This window comes from Neofelis nebulosa, chromosome 5 (genome assembly GCF_028018385.1).
Source record: "Neofelis nebulosa isolate mNeoNeb1 chromosome 5, mNeoNeb1.pri, whole genome shotgun sequence".
NCBI classification, from domain to species: Eukaryota; Metazoa; Chordata; class Mammalia; order Carnivora; family Felidae; genus Neofelis; species Neofelis nebulosa.
In genome coordinates, this window is record NC_080786.1 from 80,443,215 (window position 1) to 80,463,843 (window position 20,629).

Sequence of the window (20,629 nt, forward strand, 5' to 3'; positions counted from 1 at the left end):
TGTGTTTTTGGTATTTCAATATATACAGTCTATTTGTGCAGGGTTCAAAGAGCATTATCTATTGAACTGGGGATAAACATTTCAGGGCAGCGGGTGGTAAGGAGATGAGTGGGTTGCTCATATGTGCGGGCTCTCATACTGGGGCGGTTGTTGAGGAAGGTACATTCATTGTCCTTGCAAAGATGTCCCCATGACTGGAGCAGAGCCAGAAGCGTTCTGGATCGAGGTGGCTGGGCTCCATTTTCCACTACTCATGCTGTAAGCATTGAACTGGAGCTGAGTTTCCTTCTTTCCTGGATCTCAAACAGCTCCCTCTCAAAACTGCTCGGATTCTCTTCGCCCAGTGTTTCCAGAGAAGACAGCCTGAGGGAGAGGAAGTGGTGCTAATTAAGTCCTCCCCCTGTTTTCCAGGCACAGGAGCCTTCTGCAGATGTCTGTTGTTAGGCAGTGTTTGCAAGAGTGTGGCAAATACAGAAGCAGGCTTGCCTTCCCCAAAGGCACAAACCTTCTTCACAGGTCACAGGCAACTCTAGAAACACACTCTTCCAACAGCCCCTGTAATAGAGATGGCAGACCTTCCGGGGAGGCCGAAGGGCCTCACTGATTGTTCTCTGCGCTCGCTCGCTCGCACGCGCATGCGCGCGCGCACACGTGCATGCGCACAATTCCTCCTGCTTCTTCAGGTGTGCCTTGTACTTCTTACGGCCCCGGTCTCTGCCTTTTACCTTTCTAATTTAAAAACATTACTGCAGACTCCGTGAAGCCTTCCTGCTGTAACCCAGCTTGCCTCACAGTGGGCCTGCTGGAATGGACTGGAAGCAGGATTGGGAGCCCTGGGTGGGCATCCAGGTGCTGCTATACGAGTGTGCCTTTGGTGGTTCCCCTAAATGCTGTGATCCCCAGAGAGAGGCAGGTACAATCATCTTTCTAGGGTTGCTGAGAGGCTCAGAGGAGGGGGAACCTGGAATATGGCCTGGGGAGGGCTTTTCTCTGGTGAGCCCCCTAACCAGCTGCGTTTTCTCCTGCATCCAGACCCCTCAGGGTGACTGTATTTGTCCACATTTGCCAGGGACAATCCTGGTTTACTCCTATCCTTCTGACATAATTGTTAATAACACCCTTTTCATGCTCAGAAGTGTCCAGCTTTAGGCAACAAATTATGTGCTCATACTATTTTTACCTCCCTTGAATACTGTAATTCCAATTTTATGAATGTAAACATGCTGGTGATAGGGGCTGTTTCTCACTTTCTGGTGTTTCATAAGCACAGAGGAAACTGAATTTGTCTGATTTGGAACACTGAGGCAGCTCTGAAAATAAGATAGCATTCCCAGTCACGGTGAGACTGGGCACAAAACCCCCCTTTCATGTAGCATGGACCGTGTGCTCATAGTAGGGGGTGACTATTTGGCTTCAGCTTGGAAGTGGTGACCTGGTGTAGAGATACTGTTTACTAGGCTAGCGTGTGCTTTCTATTTATTTTAATTTTGCTTTATATTTACAAAATAGAAATAAATTTGTTTTTATTAAGTCATATATAATCATTGTAAGCATCGAGAAGTTTCTAAAGAAAGAAAATTGAAACCGCCTATCATCCAGAGATAACCATTATTAATATTCTATTTTACTTTTTAAAAGTTTATTTATTTTTGAGAGAGAGACAGAGCACAAGCAAGGGAGGGGCAGAGAGAGAGGGAAACAGAATCCAAAGCAGACTCAGGCTCTGAGCTGTCAGCACAGAGCCTGACGCGGGGCTTGAACTCATGAACTGTGAGATCATTACTTGAGCTAAAGTTGGATGCTTAACTGACTGAGCCACCCAGGTGCCCCCATTTTACTTTTTTTTAGACTTATTCTAATCTGTCACACAATGCATGTGTACATATTGTTATGCCCAGAATTCGTGATCCCCAAAGACCACCAGGGAGCCTAGTCTGATGCAAAAGCAAAGAGCCTTTATTCGAGCTAGCTCGAGCTCAATCCCCTACCTGCACCAACAGACACAGCGGTGAGATGCCGGGGAGAGAGCGAGTTTCAAAAGCACAAAGTTTTTATTGGGGTCTAGGGGCATTTGGTGAGGTAACTTCTCACTGGTGACCCTTCCTGATTGGCTGGGGAAGGGTCATGGCTTCAGCCGATTGGCTGGGGAAGGGTTGGAGTCCTGTTACCCAGGTCGCGGGGGCATGTTTTGATCGGGAAGTTACTCAAGGGGAGTAGGCGTGGTCAAGGTGGAGGACACAGAACAAGATGGAGTCGGTCGGGGTAGGTCTGCCCTTTCACATATATTCAACTCCAAGTGTCCTTCCTTCTTTTTATATATTTTTTGAATTATTTTAACCAATCTGACTAAAATTATAGGTTATGTTTTATAGCTTACTGCTTTCCATTAAGAATATATTTTGGACATCTTGCCATGATAAAAATATGCACTTACATTTTTAATGACTACATTATATTTCACTTTATGGTATAACCTATTTAGCCAATTCCCTACTGACGGATCCTTAGTTTTACTCCATTCTCTTGGTATCAGATACAATGTTGTATGGGTGTCTAATGTTGCTATTACATACATTTTGCTATTAGACATAAAGTGGCATCTTTTTCTGCTATTGGACGCATGTTGTGATGAACTACCTTCCATACTGATGTCTTTGGGCATTTGGCTAAATTATTTCCTTATATAAAATTTTATAATTGCATTTTTTTCAGTTAAAAAATATGCTCAATTCTAAGTTCTTTTGTGCCCTATTACTACCCAAGCAGCACACAAGAAGGTGTGTTATCATTGCTTTTAACTGCTAAATAAGCTTACAGGCTTGGTAGGTTTTGAAGCAAAAATACTATGAAATCTTGAAGATAAATTGTTTGGTAATTATTTCATACTACTTTCTACATACTCAGCTTCCTGTCCTGGGACAAAAGGTGGGAAAATGGACCTACTTGCAGCCTCCTTTTCTCTGTCTGGAGGGCCTTGCTTCTCTGCCCTGGTAAATAGAATCTGTGTCATTGAATTACATTCATTAGTGCCTTGGTCGGTTTCAGGAACATCATTTGCACACAATAGACTTTTTGCCTTAGCCTTGACATAGGTGACTCCTCCCCTCACTGCCACCTCTCCCCCTTTCTTTTCTAATGAGAAGATTGTTTCTTCTTTTGTTTTAGGCAGAAAAAATGTCAAAGATTGGGAGTTTTGAAGGATTCCAGCCTGTGTCTCTGAAGCAAGAGGGAGATGACCAACCCTCTGAGACTGACCAACTGTCCACGGAGGAGGGGGACCCAGGCAAGGACCCAGAGCCAAGCCGTATTTCAAGGCAGCCAAGTGTGACTGAATCAACACTGTACCCCAATCCTTATCACCAATCTTATGTCTCACGGAAGTACTTCGTTACACGGGTAAATTTTTTGGTGCTCTGAAGTATTACATAAGACTTCTCTTACAGTATTCTAATATCTATCTATCTATCTATGTATCTATCTATGTATCTATCTATCTATATCACAAGTTTTACCAGATATTTTCACATTTTTTATTTCATCTGATAGTCATAGAAACCATGAAGTAGGTACCCGTATCCCCATTTTACAGGTGAAGGTTCTGAATTTCAGAGAAGTTAGGGGGTCTAGTTTTGATAACCAGGTCGTATGGGAGAGAAGTGGGTCATCCAGTCTCTTTGGATGGATCTTTGGTTCCTCAGTCCTGTGTTCAGGTTAAATCTGACCTCCACAGATTAATGATCTATAGAGAGAAAACCCAAGCAGCTAAAATATAAAGCTGTGTGCTCAGAGTGGGTATTTGTTCCACGTTTGAAAAAGATGTGGGTGATGGAGTGGAAAGGCTTGCTGAGAACGAGGTGAACCTCAGGGTCTACAGGGGAATGATGATATTACTCTGTGGGAGCAGGGACCTTTAAATCCCAAACCTTTGGCTGCATTCTGGAGCTGAGCTCCTTTACTGAGCTCTGAGCGTGAGCAGGGGAGGGGCAGAGAGAGAGAGAGAAATTCCAAGCAGGCTCCAGGCTCTGAGCTGTCAGCACAGGGCCTGACGCAGGTCTCAAACCCACAGACTACGAGATCATGACCTGAGCCTGTTGGACGCTTGACCAACTGAGCCACCCAGGCACTCCTAAAAAATGATATTTTGAACTTGTAGCATTTGGATCAAGGACATAGTGCTTTCTGGGTTTGAGTAGTTCTCTCTCTTGAACTCTCCTTCCTACTTATCAATGTTCTTTCCCAGTCCTTCAATATTCTTGTTAACACAGTAGGTATTAGCTCACAGGCTAAAGCCAATTGGCAGCAAAATTGGAGATTATACACTGTGGCAACAGAGACCATCTCATTTTTCAAGTGTACCTGGGACAAATCTTGAAAAAAAAATTCAGCTCAGTCTTACAAGTAAATGGTGGCTAAGATGTGACTATTTATAGAGCTTTAACTAATGAATCCTGATTTGGTAGCTTTTAAAACATCTTTGGTTAAGATAAAATTTTAAAGTGACTCAGTGTGTGTGTGTGTGTGTGTGTGTGCACGCGTGTGCACGCGTGCACATGTTTGAAGGTACGATATACCCATATCATCTGTATTCTGCGACTCTTACGTGTTAAGGTGCTATGGTAGGTGCTGTACTGTGTGTTTGTGTGATTTGCATATGTAAAGCATATGGTTTGTTTTCCAAAGTATGTGAACTTAATTGAATAAGCAAAATTGAGTTGTAAGATAGTCTGTGAAGGAAATCAAAGCATCCCCCAAAGTTGTCTTATCTTTGGTAATGATGATGGATCAGTCACGGTTTGGTGAGAGAACCGTGAGTGGTATGGAGTAAGAGATTCATGATCAGAAGGTGATGCAGTTATGAGAGCTGGTTGGGAAGTCTCTGCAAACCTGTTGTCTTTGCAATCTAGTGATGGGCCTGAAGTTGCTATAGTCTAACCGGTTCGTAGTCATGAACTGGGAATAGGGAGTACGGGAAAACTGGAACCTGGATGGACAACTCAGAATTCCTGATGAGCAAGCAAAACCCATGAGGAGAAAATGGAATCTGTATCTGTCTCCAGCCGTGTCTAAACTTGGAGGTGTGAGTCACTTTTAGGAGAGGACTTGGTGCCTTTCTACACTGAGCTGCACACTTACCAGCCCAGGGGAAGGAGGTGAGGGATGAAGTCTGACTGTCAGCAAAAGAAGCTATAGCTGTAAGTGCTGCCCCCTGGCATCAGATGAACCTGGAGGTCAGCAGCTGTGAATGTGAGTGCAGGTGGTCTGAAGTGATCTTCCACAGGGAAAAACTCCCTTCTGCCTTACAAATCTTATACTAACATCTCTTGTGGCCAACTCTAATTTGGAAACAGACATGAAAGGAAATTCTAGAAAATGTAGCTCTAACTTAGCTAAATCAGCACAGTTTAAAGCCACCATGGAGGTTTTACTTATTTGTTTGATTGATACTTTTATTTGTGTGTCTCTATGTAATTTATCAAGTGAAGTCCCCTGAAGTGACACTGTAAGGTAGGCAGGGGAGGACTCATCACTCTTGGTTTATTGTAAACATATTGAAGTTTCAGGGGAGTGAAGTTGATGCTGTTTTAGAATGATGGGCCAATAGCCAAGAAAGAATTCTTGAGATGCCTTAGGCGCAAAAAGGTGGTTTTATTAAAGTATGCGGACAGAACCCATGGGCTGGAAGAGCTGCCCCAAGATTGTGGAGTGGAGACTGATTCTATCCTTGGGAGTTGGGGGAAGTAAAGTCAAGAGGAAGTTTCCAAAAGGATTTTCCTATGCTAAAGAAGACTTACTGGATCTTGGAGGCCTAGTTATTGTCCAGCTAAGGTGGTTTCTCCCTCTAGCAAAGCATTAGCATTAAGACAGTGGGGAGTTCCTAGAGAAATGTTCTGCCTCAAGGCAGAGGTTCTGACTGCCTCAAGTATTTGTCAATGGGCTGAGGGTGGAAGTTTAATTTTATCTGCCATTTCCTTCTGCCTTTGCTTCCTTTGTCAAAGTGACCTGACTGAACCACGTGATATTAATTGGAATAGCTCTAGCTCGAATCTGTATCTTCTGTCTGTAAGTCTAGTGCTGTTCCTACTGTAATGTACAGTGGCATTCATGGCCCTTTTAGAAGTAAGTCAGTCAATGACTGCAGTCTGTGTGAAAAAGATCTCCTTCGGATATGTAGAAACAAACCCTACATTCTCAAGAACTTGGGAGGGAAAACTTCTAATCTTGTTAATTAATTTAAAGTAGACTTGAGGATTCTTTAAGGCTGTGAGGGCTACATTCCCAAAGCACTCAGCATTTGCTCTCCTTCAGATCAAGAGACAGAATATAGATTTTTTTTAGCACGTGAGTATGATGAATGTGCTTTGTGTGTGTGTGTGTATTTCCTCATTTGCAAAGTATGGATAAAATATCAGTTTTACACAGAGGTTTAAATAGGCTGATTTTGTAAATATTCTTAGCACAGTGCATGACACATCTATTAACATTCCATAAGCAGCATCTCATTACTCTTATAAATGCTTTCTCCCTTTCTTGTTGATTTGACATTCTCCCTTCTGTAATTGGTCACAGAGAATGACATTAAGATGCCCATGACCTCCCCATGACCTCCAGAGTGAGATATAAATGTCAATGTATAGTGTCTATAGCAGCAAAAAGGTTTGACCAAAGGAAAATAACTCATTTTCTCGGGGAATAATTCAATAAGACCCAGGCTCTGGGTCTGAATGATTCAGATCTATGAAAGATTTATCATAAAAGATCACTTCCGTAGCACTGAAATGAGATCTACAGATGATCTGGTCCACTGATTCTCCATCTTTACCATACAAACAAATGACCTTGAGATCTTGTAAAAGTGCTGGTCTGATTCAGGAGGCCTGGAATGAGACCTTAGATTCTGCATTTATATAGATTCTATGGCAAAAATGATGCTCTCTGTCCACAGACACCTCTTGAACACCAAGGAGCTGGTCAACACTCTCATTCTCAGAAGTAACTAAGGCCCAGAGGAGGCTGTTGCTTGTCCATTGTCATAGCTATTGTCCAATGTCATGAGTACTGACTTGCCCAGGAGGCTAGTAGTAAGTGGTAAAGCGAGGCTTAGAACCAAAGTTTCAACTTCCTGATTCATAGTTCTATGATCCCATGCCCAGCAATTAAAAAGAAATAAATATATTACGGTGTAAGAATTTAAAGCATATATGTTGTAAATTCAGAAGAACTGTGAGTAAATGAGTTGAGGAATTCCTTGATCAAGCATGTTATTTTATTAAATGTTTTCAAATCATTTTGCAAGAGGTAGTTTATTGGAAAAAAAATGTCGATAAGCAAAATAAAAGTCACCATAGTTCACTACTCAATGTTAACCAAAGAAGTTTGAATGCGTGCTTATACATTTTGGTGCATATCCTGTCTTACTTTTTCCTTACATGTGCAATTTGTTTCATAAAAATATTTCCTATGGCAGTAACTCTACATCCATAGCATCATTTTTAACAGTTCTAGAATATCCTACTGTGGAGATATACAACAATTTATATAACTTTTTCTGGATATTTAAGTTGTTTCCTATTTATACCTTATAAGCCAGAAAGGAAAATTACTCTTTGGCTTGCTGTGGCAGAATGACACTCAGTTTCTTAGGTGCCAGGAGTAGATACCCAATGCTATATAATAGGAAGGAGGATCAGTTATATGAGTTTCAAAGTGGATATGCAAAGATGTGACTGCTCTGGAAGTTTAAATTAATTCAGGACAAACAAGAGGCACTTTTTTTTAGCACCATAACCTTATGCATTAGACCAGACCTCTGAGTACCAGATCATAAAAGAAGTCAATCTGCTTCCTTAAACCTCTTATGTTTTTTCATGGGGCATCTGGGATGTTGCTTCTTATCCACAGGCTTCCAGACTATTATTGATTTACTAAACCAAGCCCTTCCAACAAAGCAACATTCTTGCTCAGAGCCAGAAGGGGCTGAGAGAATATCTAATCCAACCCCTAAAACACACAAAGGAGATGTGACTTCTCCAAAGTCAACCAGCAATTTAGGGGCCGTACCAGGACAAAGAGCTAGGGCTCCTAACACTTTTTACTACCCCTCCAGTGCCTTTGACCTTGGGCAATGAATGAGAGGTCACAGTAATGAATGTATGAAGCACTTGCTATCAGTCTGCTTGGACAATTTTTTCCTCCTGTTTTTGTTCATTTGCTATTATTGCTCAGACATGTCTAAAAAAGGCCTAGTGCCTTTTCTGAACAAAAGTACCACTCAAGGCTAATAACTCGAGGTATATTATGATAATCCCTTTAGTTGTGGAGACTGATATTCAAAAGCAACTTCTTATGAAAGGAACAATACTTGATACGCATGGGGAAAGATATTTTTAAACTCCCTGTAGGACTCTGTATTTGCAGATACCTTATCAGAAAGTTGAAAGCGATTAGGGATGGGGAATTATCTCTAAATTTATACTTGAGAATGTAAATTATATACAAACTAATGGGACTAAAACTATTTGATCTTTTAATATTTAATTAATGGTTCCCCATGGCCTTTTTATAGCCTGTGTTCTATTGTGAGGAACGAGACTTTAATAAGCAGGTTTGGGACTTCCCATTGTGTAGCACGATGTCATTGCTTTCATGACACTAATTTGGCTTTCATACTCTCTCCTTTCCCCTCTTCTCTTACTATAGGGTTCCCTATGTCTTGCTCTTGCATTGGGAACAACTAAATAAATATATTAGTTGTATTGTTATTTTATGAGCTGCTTTCTGGTCTAGAAATTACATATCTCACTGGGCAAAAGATTTCTCAACTCCCCTCCTTAGACTGAAATCCCTTGAAGAGTGTAATAAAGTTGATATTTCTTCTGAGGACAGATACTTAACAATAACAAAATAAGAGGCGTTTCCTTTATTTTCAAGGAGAGACAGATTTGCCCTGAACTTTACAAATCACATCCAATTTAGAGCAGTTTTTCTTCCCTTATGTGTTTACCACAAAGTGATTTCTATCTGGGCATGATGACACTCACAAGAACGATCTTACTGTGTCTGAGTCCCTGGGAGCATTCCTTTCTTTTTTTTTTTTTTTTTTTTTTTTTAATTTTTTTTTTAACGTTTATTTATTTTTGAGACAGAGAGAGACACAGCATGAACGGGGGAGGGGCAGAGAGAGAGGGAGACACAGAATGGGAAGCAGGCTCCAGGCTCCAAGCCATCAGCCCAGAGCCCGACGCGGGGCTCGAACTTGCGGACCGCGAGATGGTGACCTGAGGTGAAGTCGGACGCTTAACCGACTGAGCCACCCAGGCACCCCAGGAGCATTCCTTTCTATACTGCCCCCACCTCTTACTGTCTAGTTAAGGAGTCCAGTACATGGGAAACTATTACCAGCAGATGTGAGTATTGTTTGTGTGACATCTGGCTCCTGGCTAGTCTAGCTTAAGGAAATGTAAGGAAACACATGTCTTTGTTTTGACTGAGGATGTTTGGTGCTGAACTATTAGAAAAGATGCTGCTGGCTCTGCTGTATAGCTTGTAAATAAGGATTCTCCCTAATGATTTTTCTTAAAATTTAGCATTAGAAATATATGTATATTGGATGATGAGTGCTTATTATTCCATCATACTTTCCTATTAGTCTTAGGAGTCTTTGAGCTAATTATTCTGTTACAGAACCAGGTTGGATCACTGGTGGAAAAAACAGGCGGTACTTGGAGATCTTGGTGGATCGGAGTTTTATTTAACACCAGCAGGCTCAGAGGAGATCCTTCTCCACAGATCTGAGTCCTGAGCACAAGCATGGGGGACAATTTATCATCTGTTACTTCTGCAGTCTGAATTAGTAGCAATTAGGCATGCATGGCAAACAGGACAGGAAAGAAGAGCCTGGAAGAGGAGTCTCTAAGCTAGGAACTGGAGCTTATGTTAGTCCTGTCAGCCATCTTATGGTGCATAACTTTACTTATTTTCCCAACAGTTCCATTGCAGTAACCATTTGACCTCTAAATCATGGTACGACTATTTTCATTCCATGTAATATTAATAATAAGAATGAAAATTCAGTGTTCCCAAATATTTTTGGCATTTCCTAACAGCTCTGTTATAGTTAATATTGTCTTATCCACCTTCCACCTAGAAAATGAATAAACTGATATCTGGAATGATGAGGACATAATATGGGTCACAAAGTGGGCAGAAAGGCTGAGATCTAAACATTGCCCCAGATGCAAGTCTGAGTGTTCACACATTATTTAATTTTCTACACTAAATGGCTGAAGTTAATTTAGTTCAGTAGCCATTGATGACAAATAGAAGGGTGTAAATAAAATACTCTAACAGGATACAATGATTAACTGTTCTGTAAAGGCATGACCACTGTTACTGCTGAAGATAAGAACACCATGCTCAGTGAGGACATTGACAGAACTCTGGAGACTTCCCAAATGTTCTATAAAAAAAAAAAAACATACTTCTGGGGCACATGGGTGGCTCATCGGTTAAGCGTCTGACTCTTGATTTCAGCTCAGGTCAAGATCTCACGGTTCATGAGAGCAAGCCCCACATCGGGCTCTGCACTGACAGTAGGGAGCCTGCTTAGGATCCTCTGTGTCCCTCTCTCTATGCCCCTCCCCTGCTCATGCTCTTTCTCCTTCTCTACTCTCCCTCAAAAGAAATAAACTTAAAACACACACACACACACACACACACACACACACACTTTTGTTTAATGTTTCACTTTTGAAAAGGTATAGAGTGAAACACCACCTCCATCCACTGCCCCATCAAGTTCCTTCCTGACTGCAGGGGACCACCGTTAACACATTTTAGGTATCCTTCTAGAGTTGCTTTAGTATATTCAGGCACATGAAAATACTTATTCTTATCCCTTCTCCACTTTTTTTATACAAAAATGTGGCCTATTTACCCTTCTGAATGCTTTTTTTCTTTCACTTAATACGTTTTGAAAATTTTCTGTATTATCCCAGAATGCCTCTTTTTTTTGCATATGCATCATATTCCATTGAATGGCTCTGTCCTATAATGTATCTAACAAGTCCCCTATTGACAGATATTTGCATTGTTTCCAAAATTTTGCTATCCACAAACAAGGCTGCAAAGAACACTGGATATACAGCTGTTACTTTGCACAAATGCAAGAACATCCATAGTATAACTTCACAGAAGTGGAATGTGTCGATCAAAGAATAGATCATTTCGATAGATTTTTTCCAATTGCTTTCCATAGGGAAGACAAGTAAGGTTTTGAAAAAGTCTACAGTTTTATATTCATCTTCACATGTTTTGGCAAAGTGCCTGGTGTAAAAGCATTCAACAAAATGCTTATTTTAGGACTATTTCATTATTCTCCAATTTCCCTTACAGTCTTTTTTTCTTCTTCTGAAAAGTCTTAGTTTCACTACTGAGTTATATTAGCTGAGGAAGAAATCATGTAAGTATAAGAGAGACAGGAAAAATCACCTGATGAGTCGTCAAAGAAAGTATGATTTTGAGCACTGGGCCTGGGGCAATCAGGCTGCATTGTGGGAAGAATGGCATGGGGGATGGGCACTGTCATGGGATCATAGGGAATTTCCCTCCAGCATTATTTGGTCCTGCCAGTAGGGTCACTGGGACCAGTGATGCTGGTGCAGTCTTCTTTGTCAGTGGGTGTTCAAGGCATGCTTGATTAATGCTCCAGAATTCACTGATTTTATGACTCACAGCTTCCAGCAGGCACGGTCTGCCTTGTTCGCTTTCTGACAACGGTGAACCAGCAGCAGAGGAGTCAGAAATCATTCAGTCCACTGGCTGACTGTTCAATTCAACAGGAAATGTGTTAAAATGAGAAAATCAGAATGTCTCGGTGTAAGGGCTGTGATCTTATTTTCTTAAAGACTTCCAGGAGGCTTTCATCATCAGCTTGGCTCAGAAAGCTTTGGTTCTGTCGCCTCAGTTGTCTTTATAGATAAGGAAATGGAGGCCAAGAAAACTCAAATAATTGCCTAGAGGTTACAGAACTCATTTATGACAGATATGGAATAGGATCCACGGTCACTCGACTCTGTTCAGTGGACATTTCCTGGATGACGTGGGCTGTGCTGAGTGAATCGTAGGGGAGGGGTAGAGCTCTGCATCATTTTCTACCACTTTATCTGAAGCAGCGTCATTCTTTTCCTGTTTTTCCTATATGGATTCTCATAAGTTTTTTGTTTTTTTTTTTTTTTTTTTTGACCAATGGACTTTGTAGCCAAAATGTTTCACAGTGTTTTATCATACACTGAGAAAGCAAGCAAACCCAAATCCTACCACCACCCTAGCTCTGAGAGGAAAAGACATTTGAACGGATCCTAGGCCAGACTAGTGTCCCTGTTTCCTTTTGTGAGAGAACAGTCTCAGGCTGGGAGGATTAGGACTGTTAATATTTAGAGAGGATTAGGTGGTTAGTATTAAAGCCCTATTATATAGAGAATATTCAAGAACCGAGAACCTACTTGTCAGTAGCTCAGGGCTGGGATGAGGCCAGAACTACATTTGTAGGTGGAGCGATGGAGTGTTTGTTTTCTCGTCTTGTCTCCACCCCTTCTTAGCTGAGTGAACTTGACAGGTTGGTTCCCCACACTAGCCTGTTTCCACACCTATAAAAAAGCCGAGATAATTCCTGGGCTGCAGTGGTTCTCAACGTTTGCTGCACATTGGAGTCACCTGGGATGCCTGCAAAACTCCTGAGGTACTGATATGTGGGTCCCACATGGCAGATATCCACTGAGTATCTTCTGTAATGGCCCTGGTATGCAGCCTGGGCACTAGGAGTTTTAAAGGCTCTCCTCATAATTTGATATGTAGCCAAGGTTGAGAATAACTGTCTAGAGAACAGTAGTTCTCAGTGCAGTCCTGCATCATCAGCATCACCTGGGAACCTGTTGGAAATTCAAGTTCTCAGACCCACTTCAGACCTCCTAAATCATAAACTCTGGGAACAGAGCCCATAAATCTGTGTTTTTGATTCTGATGTGTACTGAAGTTTAGGAATCACTGAGATAGAGGTCTATGAATTTCTTATCATGAAAAGGGTTAATCAAATTTTAAGCTAGAGGTAGGCCCATAAGTAGAAGCACCTGCTTGGAGAAGGGTGAAGAAAGCAAGGTAAGGAGACAAAAAAGTTAATTTCCCAGAATCATCTAAAATTATGGTCAGAATATTAGAAAAAGATTTCTTTTAGGTATTTTATTGCCAGGTGCTCTTTAAAGAGAGAAAGATTTGATTTTAAAAATGTACATATTGCTAAATCCTTTGAACTTTCTGATAAACATGTTTGGGAAAACCGGCCTTCTGAAAATGGGTGTCTTCCTTTCTGTGAGAAGGTATGAGTAAGATCATGGAAGACAGGACTTGGATTACTTTGGTCCCACCTAAGGAGAACAGCTTAGTAAATACCAGAGTTCAAGACTAAGCTCTCCAGCATGCTATGCCTAGAGGAAACAGACAAATGCGAGAACTATCTTTCCCATCAGCTTTTTGGAGAAGGCTATGGGTTATACTCATTAATCATAAGCACAAAGAGGGCTCAGTTTTCTCTAAACTAGATATTTTCTTTTTCCCACTCAGCCAGGGGCCATTGAGACTGCCATGGAAGACTTGAAAGGCCACATGGCGAAGACTCCTGGAGAGACAATTCAAGGCTTCTGGCTCTTGACAGAGTGAGTAGTTATGGCTAAGTGAGGGGCCATGGGAATCTAACATTTTCCTTGACACCACTGTCACAGAATGGGAGATAGATCTATGGCAGAATTTCTTCTGGATGCCATGCAAAATAATTGGTTGGCATTACCCCCAGTTAGCGAGTCAAGTTTTGTGGTGCCCTATGGCTGATACATGACTAGGGTTGACTCCTACAACAATTTTCTGGGTATAGTCAGCTATCACTATGACTCCTTAGGTCTTCATAGCTCTCAAGGACTGTTGCACTGGACTCTTCTCTCTGATCTTTTTGGTTCGAGTCTCTGTCTCTTACAACTACTCTCATTCTAGCTACATGAGGCTACTAACCATCCCACTCTGGGTACAGTGGAAAGGAAGGTTAGAAAAGACAAATGAGGTCAATATATACAGTTTGAATTTTATGTACAATAACATTAGCTGTACATAACATCCCTACAAAATCATGCGGGATAGAAAAGACAAGCCACCAGTCCAGAGTTAGGTTAAAAACCGAGTGTAATACTTGAGACTTTATTCCTTCCAGAAGTTCTCCATTCATCCCTGAGGCTTATCTTAGCTCTAAGGGCTTTCATTGAAAATGACACCATGAAGAGAGTTACCTTGTGTCTTGCCCCGAAATTCTAGTGTCTATGACTTTTTCTCCACCCACCAGTAGAATATCAAGAATGCCATGGTCTTTACAATAATAAGTAATATATTCACATAATAAGAGAAAAAGGCACCTCTTTTCTGCTACAGAATACATAACACTAAATGGAGAATATAGTGAGAACTCCATTTTGGATACTTACTAAGTTTTCTGTCTCCAAAGGCTCTAGCAGAAAAGCCCAGTAATTCCTATACCTTGAGTAAAGAAGCATTTAATCTTTCACTCCTGGGCCAGACATTTTCTTTGACTAAGTTTTGGGAGGGTGGGGTTGGTACAGACAACACTTGAATGTCCAGTCTTCTAGTCCAACAGAACAAAATCTCTCCATCAATGGAGTGTAGAACCAGGTCACCTGTGGATCCATCTGCCTGATGGCCATGTTACATTCTTGTTTCAAATGGGTTCTAAGAACTGAGTGAAAATGAAATTAGAAAGACAACCTGACCATGTCTAAGCATTTGTTTCTTCATGTATAAACTGGAGATAGTGATAAGTACCTGAGGAGTTGTTACAAGGGCTAAATGAGACAGCATGGTAAAACTCTTAGCAAAGTCCCCAGCACATGGTGGATTTTTATCAGACATCAGTGTCCCTCCTCTGTTCACAAGTTATGTCTATTGGTAAAGGCCTTTTGTTTGTGTTTGTTTGGTAGCCTCTGCCTTTATTTTTGTCCTATCCATCTCTATATCTTTCATCTCTGGGTTATCTCTATGAAAAAAAAAAGTGTATAATTGAGGCTTTTTGCTTATTCACTTTTACCAACCCTTTTCCAACACCACCTGCCATCTGCAAAGTAAAATTTGACTTGTGCAAATAAAAAAGTCTGCCTTGATTAGGACAGATGTCTCCTTGAATTCTGAAGGTCTAATCAGAAGTAGATACTTAACCTGTTTTGTTCCTACAGTGCATTTCATTTATAAGAAAGAATGCCCAAATATGGTCTTTCAAAATACAGTAGTAGCTTTTTGAATTAATTCTCAAATAATAGAATCAGCAGGTGTTTTTTTTTGTTTGTTTGTTTTTTTGTTTTTTTTTTTTTTAATAGTACATGCTTTAATTGCTTGGTCTTTTTTGTATAGAAATGTGGCTTATTTTTGTTTGGAATGTTTTTGTTTCATGATTATAAAGGTCTTTAGATATCAATTTGTCCCAAGATAAATCAGACTGTGTGATCTGTATTAAGTCTTAGCACCATAATTCTGTCAGTTTGATTTATCGTCAACTGGGATGATTGATAAAACCAGCAGTTTTCAGATAAATCTGAACAGGTGTGCCCCAAGACCCAAGTTTTGCATCTAGCTCTGAACCTAATAGGAAGCTCAAAGGGTTGGTGAAAACTATCTGGCATCTAGTTTTCTATGTCTCTTTTGCTTTGTGGTATATACATTTATGTTACAGACAGTAATGAGGGATGTATCATGTGCGTGTGGAATTTTAAGCAATAATTTTCATTTGCTGTCAGACTTTTCTCCTTTGCACTTTGGAACCATTTCTTCTCTTTCAACGGTAGTTCTTTTGTGTTCTTTTTGGTCTTCCTCTCTGCCAAAATCCTTTTATACCTCTTCCTACTCTCCATCTAAAGCTACTTTTAAGAAAGATTTGAATCCAGTCATTTCTACCATAGTAAGAATTTGCCAGTTGCTTTTCTTTTCCTGTTAAACCTTAAAGCTGGTTCAGACTGTCTTCTTGTAGTGGAAAAAGCTGCCAGTTGCAAAGAAGATGGTCCAGGCACGTGGGCTAAATAAATAGGCTCCCAGTCACTGTGACTGTTCAAGAAGAAGATTGGAGGCATTGGTCAAAGGAAGGGCATGCATGGAGGTTTTGAATGACCTTTCACACTTAAGTCTTTGTAGTGCACCAATGTAGGAAAGGCAAAAGCAACGATAAAAGCAATCAATATCAGCACGAAATCCCCAAAATAACAACAGCAAAACAGAACAAAAGAAAGAACTAAATAAACCAATAAACATATAGGGCCAGAGAAGTACGAGCCTGGGGCTATGCTTTTCCCTTTCTCTTTTTTTCTAATGGGATAAGACCCATCCCTCCATTCAGTTCTTATGAGTTACAGAGGCTGTACTATAGACCAGCTTCCCCAACTGTGCCAACCGTACATAACTCTTTTCTTTTTTTTTTTTTTTTTTAAATTTTTTTTTTAATGTTTTTTATTTATTTTTGGGACAGAGAGAGACAGAGCATGAACAGGGGAGAGGCAGAGAGAGAGGGAGACACAGAATCGGAAACAGGCTCCAGGCTCCGAGCCATCAGCCCAGAGCCTGACGCGGGGCTCGAACTCACGGACCGCGAGATCGTGACCTGGCTGAAGTCGGACGCTTAACCGACTGCGCCACCCAGGCGCCCCAACATAACTCTTTTCAAGTGTAACACTTTTTTGTGTGTGTGACAGCAATGACTGGGCTTTATGCACATCAATGGTTAGCTCTTTTATGGAGATGAGAAACCCCTAGTTACTCATCCAACAGTTGAAAGAATGTTTGCTTTCAAACAAGTATTCCAGTTTCAGAATGATAAGGGTGAAAAACCCTTCCAATGATATATATATATAGCACATTAAAAAATAACTTTATGACCATGAACTTGCTTTATGTTCACTACAACCTTGCTGGTTTTGTGATTGTCATGTGACAGATGAGAAATGGAGATGTGGGACGAGGAAGTGGACAGCTGAGATCACATAAGGGGTAAAGCAAGGAAGGCAGACTGCTCTCTTGTACTAGCTCGGTTCCAATTCTTTCCCAAAGGGTGTAAGGTATAGGTGTGGGGTCACTCATCACAGCTCAACCTTTAGTCATGGTTGGTCAGAGCCCCAGAAATGGTTTGATATAGGAGTGTGATGTGGGGAGTATCGTGAGCTTAAGGGCCTTGTGTATCTTATTTAAGAACTTAGATTCTACCCTGTAGGCGATGGGGAGGCACTGATTGGTGAGAAAGTGTGACTATATTTCAATTTAAAAAGATCACTGAAGGCTCACAATCCCTTATCTAAAACCCCTGGAATCCGATATGAATCAGATTGAGAATTTTTCAGATTTTAGAAAGGTAAAACAATACATATGCATTTTATGCTCCAAGTGGAGGCCTGCGACAGCCCCCCATAATCAAACACACTAAAATTTTTGCAGGAAAACCTGTCATATTCAACATAGAATAGATGACTGCATGTTGGATCAGATCTGGCTTACCATAAAGTGCGTCTGAGGCACAGCTGCGCCATTTTCAGGGCTTTATTGAATTTGGAATTATGGATGAGGGTGTATGGCCTGTACATGTTTGAAATGTGAAGGATCAATGGATGGCTGGAAGGCTGGCTGCCACACTAGATGCTTGTGCAATATCAGCGAGGGTCTGATCCAGTGGCGTGCTGGAGCTGGTTCACACTGGCTTATGAGAGGTCAACATTACAATTTCAGGAATTTTGAGAGTTGGTTGTTAATTATTAAAACATAAAATATCACACCAAGTGAATTAAACTTAAAGGTGATGTAGTCAAAACTCCTTACTTTCTGATTTTTTTTTTTTTTTTACTTTGTTTTGCTGTTGATTTGCTGTTGGGGTGATTTATGCCTATTATGCTTGCGTAGTGGAAATACTACATGATAACTTGCTACTGTACCTCTTTTCTCCGCTACACATTCAGTGGTGTCATGTACATGGCTTGGAATTGACCCTGGGGGCAGTGATTCCATCATGGAAGTCAGCAAACACTAGATATCAGAGTTCAATTTATTGCTTTATTGATTGTCTAAACTTTAGAAAGCAACAGGGAATATGTTAATGCAGAATAAGCTTCCAGGTATGCCATGTCTGTGGCTGTGATATTGTAAATACATAGAAAAAAACTTGAGGAAATATAGTTCCAGCATTTAAAAACTATTGTCCAGTTCCACAAAAGTCACCTTCTTTATTGAGGAATAGGTTTAACTCTGGACAGGCAGCTGAGGGAAGCTTCATGCCAAGCAGAGGCTGCTGAGGGTCTGTATTCTGTATTCTGGCTAGGGCAGAAGACATTGGGGTTCTCACACCTACACTGCTGACCCCCAGCCCAAGCTGGAAATTATAAAAAGCCCCTTCTTTCTGTTACAACCCTCTTGTGCTCTTTTCTGCAAAAACATAACATGGTGCACACTTGAAAGAAAAATGCATGACAGGATTCTGTTGTTAATCATAGAGCATATACTGAAGGGTGCATATGGGACTGAGAGGCAAACTAACAATTGACAGAGCAAGGGTTTGTGGATCTCTCTGTTTAATTGTCTGTGAGGCAGGAGTTCAGGCCAATTCTTGGGCTTTGGCCTGGGAAACTGATGGGTTCCCTGTGTTGCCATTCCAGGCTTAGAAGGAAACGATAACTCTACTTTATTGAGAAACTGCCATATGCCAAACAATGCAGAAGAAACTTTGTGCCTGCAGTGTTATTTAATTATCCCAACAATCTTGTCATTCCCTTCTTATAGAACTTGCTGAGTACAGTTTTGGGGAAAAAAAATGTGTCTGAGGTGTCCATAGGACATCCACATGGAGATCTTGAATGGATGGATTTACATATGCATCCAGATACTGTCTTAAGTAGTGTGCTCAAAAGGGACAGTAATCTTGACATATTTGTTTCTTATAGCCTTCTATAGAATCTAAGGGTGTAAAGTAACATTAAATCGGTAAAAGCATTTTTCAAGTGATGTCACCCAAACTCGGGTGAGCTGTTTTGCGATGTTCTAAATTTATACTGGTATATTATTCAGTTAAATTAGAAAGATTAGTTTGAAGGCACTTGGGTATAGGCTATGAGGAGATGGAGAGAGAGGCCGACAGGAGAACTAGAGAGATGCAACCATCAACTCCAGTTAGATCCCAATTAGCTGAAACCATTAAGAATAGTACCCTGAGAAGATGCCACTTAGGACCCAGACCTCTAGTCCAGTCCATCCTGGAGCTTTATATGCCTCTACAGCTCTAAAGACAACACGGTGTCTATCTTAACTTTATCTCCTCCTCTTATTGCCCTTCTTGGTCCTTCTGGGAAACTACTTTTTGAAGAAATTGTGTGTATACTTTCAGAAGTGATCCATTAAGCCAGCACCAAGGAGAACATCTTGACACTTCCCAAAGTCTCAAAAATTGTGTTATAATGGCACTGAAGTGGCTCTTCAGTAGAATGTACTCAAGATGTCTTTGTGTATGGTGCTTAAAGAGGCGGGAGGAGATGGGATCTTCCTTTAAGCACATTAGTCTGAAATGGTTGGGGGGATGTTCTCATTCCTCTTGTTGCTACATGGGAAGACTTGCCTCTGGTGGCTGGGGTGCGGGGGTGGGGGAGTCAAGTAACTCTCAGTCTTTATCTTGTGGAAAATACTTACAGTGTTTCTCATTGCCTACCTTCCCCTAAACCCAGCCAGGTTTCTATCCTTGCACTTTGGTATAAAAAATATGTGAAATCCGATTAACTGGCTACAGCGTTGAACATATAGGCAATAGAATGGAAGTAAAGTCAAGGAGGCAGCCTGGCATCCTAGAAAGAGTCTTGAATTTGGAGTCAGAAGCCTTGGGTCTGAATCCTGGTTCTGCTACTCACGATCAGTGTACCTCAGTAAACTTAAGTAGGTTTTGCCATTTTTTTTTTTAATTAGGGCATTTGTTTTAATGTAGTCTTTAGTCCATTAGAAATTCACTTTTCTTGAAAGAAGCACAGCCATTGTTAATTTTTGTAGTATTTTTTCATTCCAGCTTTTCTTCATGCATGTTTGCCAAAGATTGTTATAATATTAATAAATAACATTTAAATTGTACCAAGTGTTCTGCTAAGTGATTTTCCTCCATTTGCCATTAGATTGGTATAATACATATGGTTTTGATGATTTCTAAATGGCACTTCCCTTAGGTTTTTTCTTGTTATCATGTAGGTTTTGTGAAGTTACTTGATCATTCACCATTGTTAGATGATTACTTTCCAAAATGTCAGTGGTTATGTAAATGTAAGGATTTATATATTTAAAAAAATTGTTTAACGTTTGTTTGTTTATTTATTTACATTTATTTATATTTTTGAGAGACAGAGCACTGGTTGGGGAGGGATAGAGAGAGAGGGAGATAGAATCCGAAGCAGGTTCCAGGTTCTGAGCTGTCAGCACAGAGCCCAATGTGGGGCTTGAAATCACAAACCGTGAGCTCATGACCTGAGCCGAAGTCAGATGCTTAACTGACTGAGCCACCCAGGCACCCCATAATGTTTATTTA

The 20,629-nt window shown here is 40.8% G+C and overlaps 1 protein-coding gene across 4 annotated transcripts in view; it reads left to right on the top strand.

The window, feature by feature from the left end:
• TPRG1 (tumor protein p63 regulated 1) overlaps positions 1 to 20,629 on the top strand; it is a 217,121-nt gene that overhangs the window by 101,271 nt on the left and 95,221 nt on the right. For all 4 annotated transcript variants that reach the window (XM_058730818.1, XM_058730821.1, XM_058730819.1 and 1 more), the window contains exons 2-3: positions 3,166 to 3,396; positions 13,615 to 13,706. In XM_058730818.1, the coding sequence (XP_058586801.1) occupies positions 3,166 to 3,396; positions 13,615 to 13,706 (323 nt within the window). The remainder of the gene's footprint in view (positions 1 to 3,165; positions 3,397 to 13,614; positions 13,707 to 20,629) is intronic.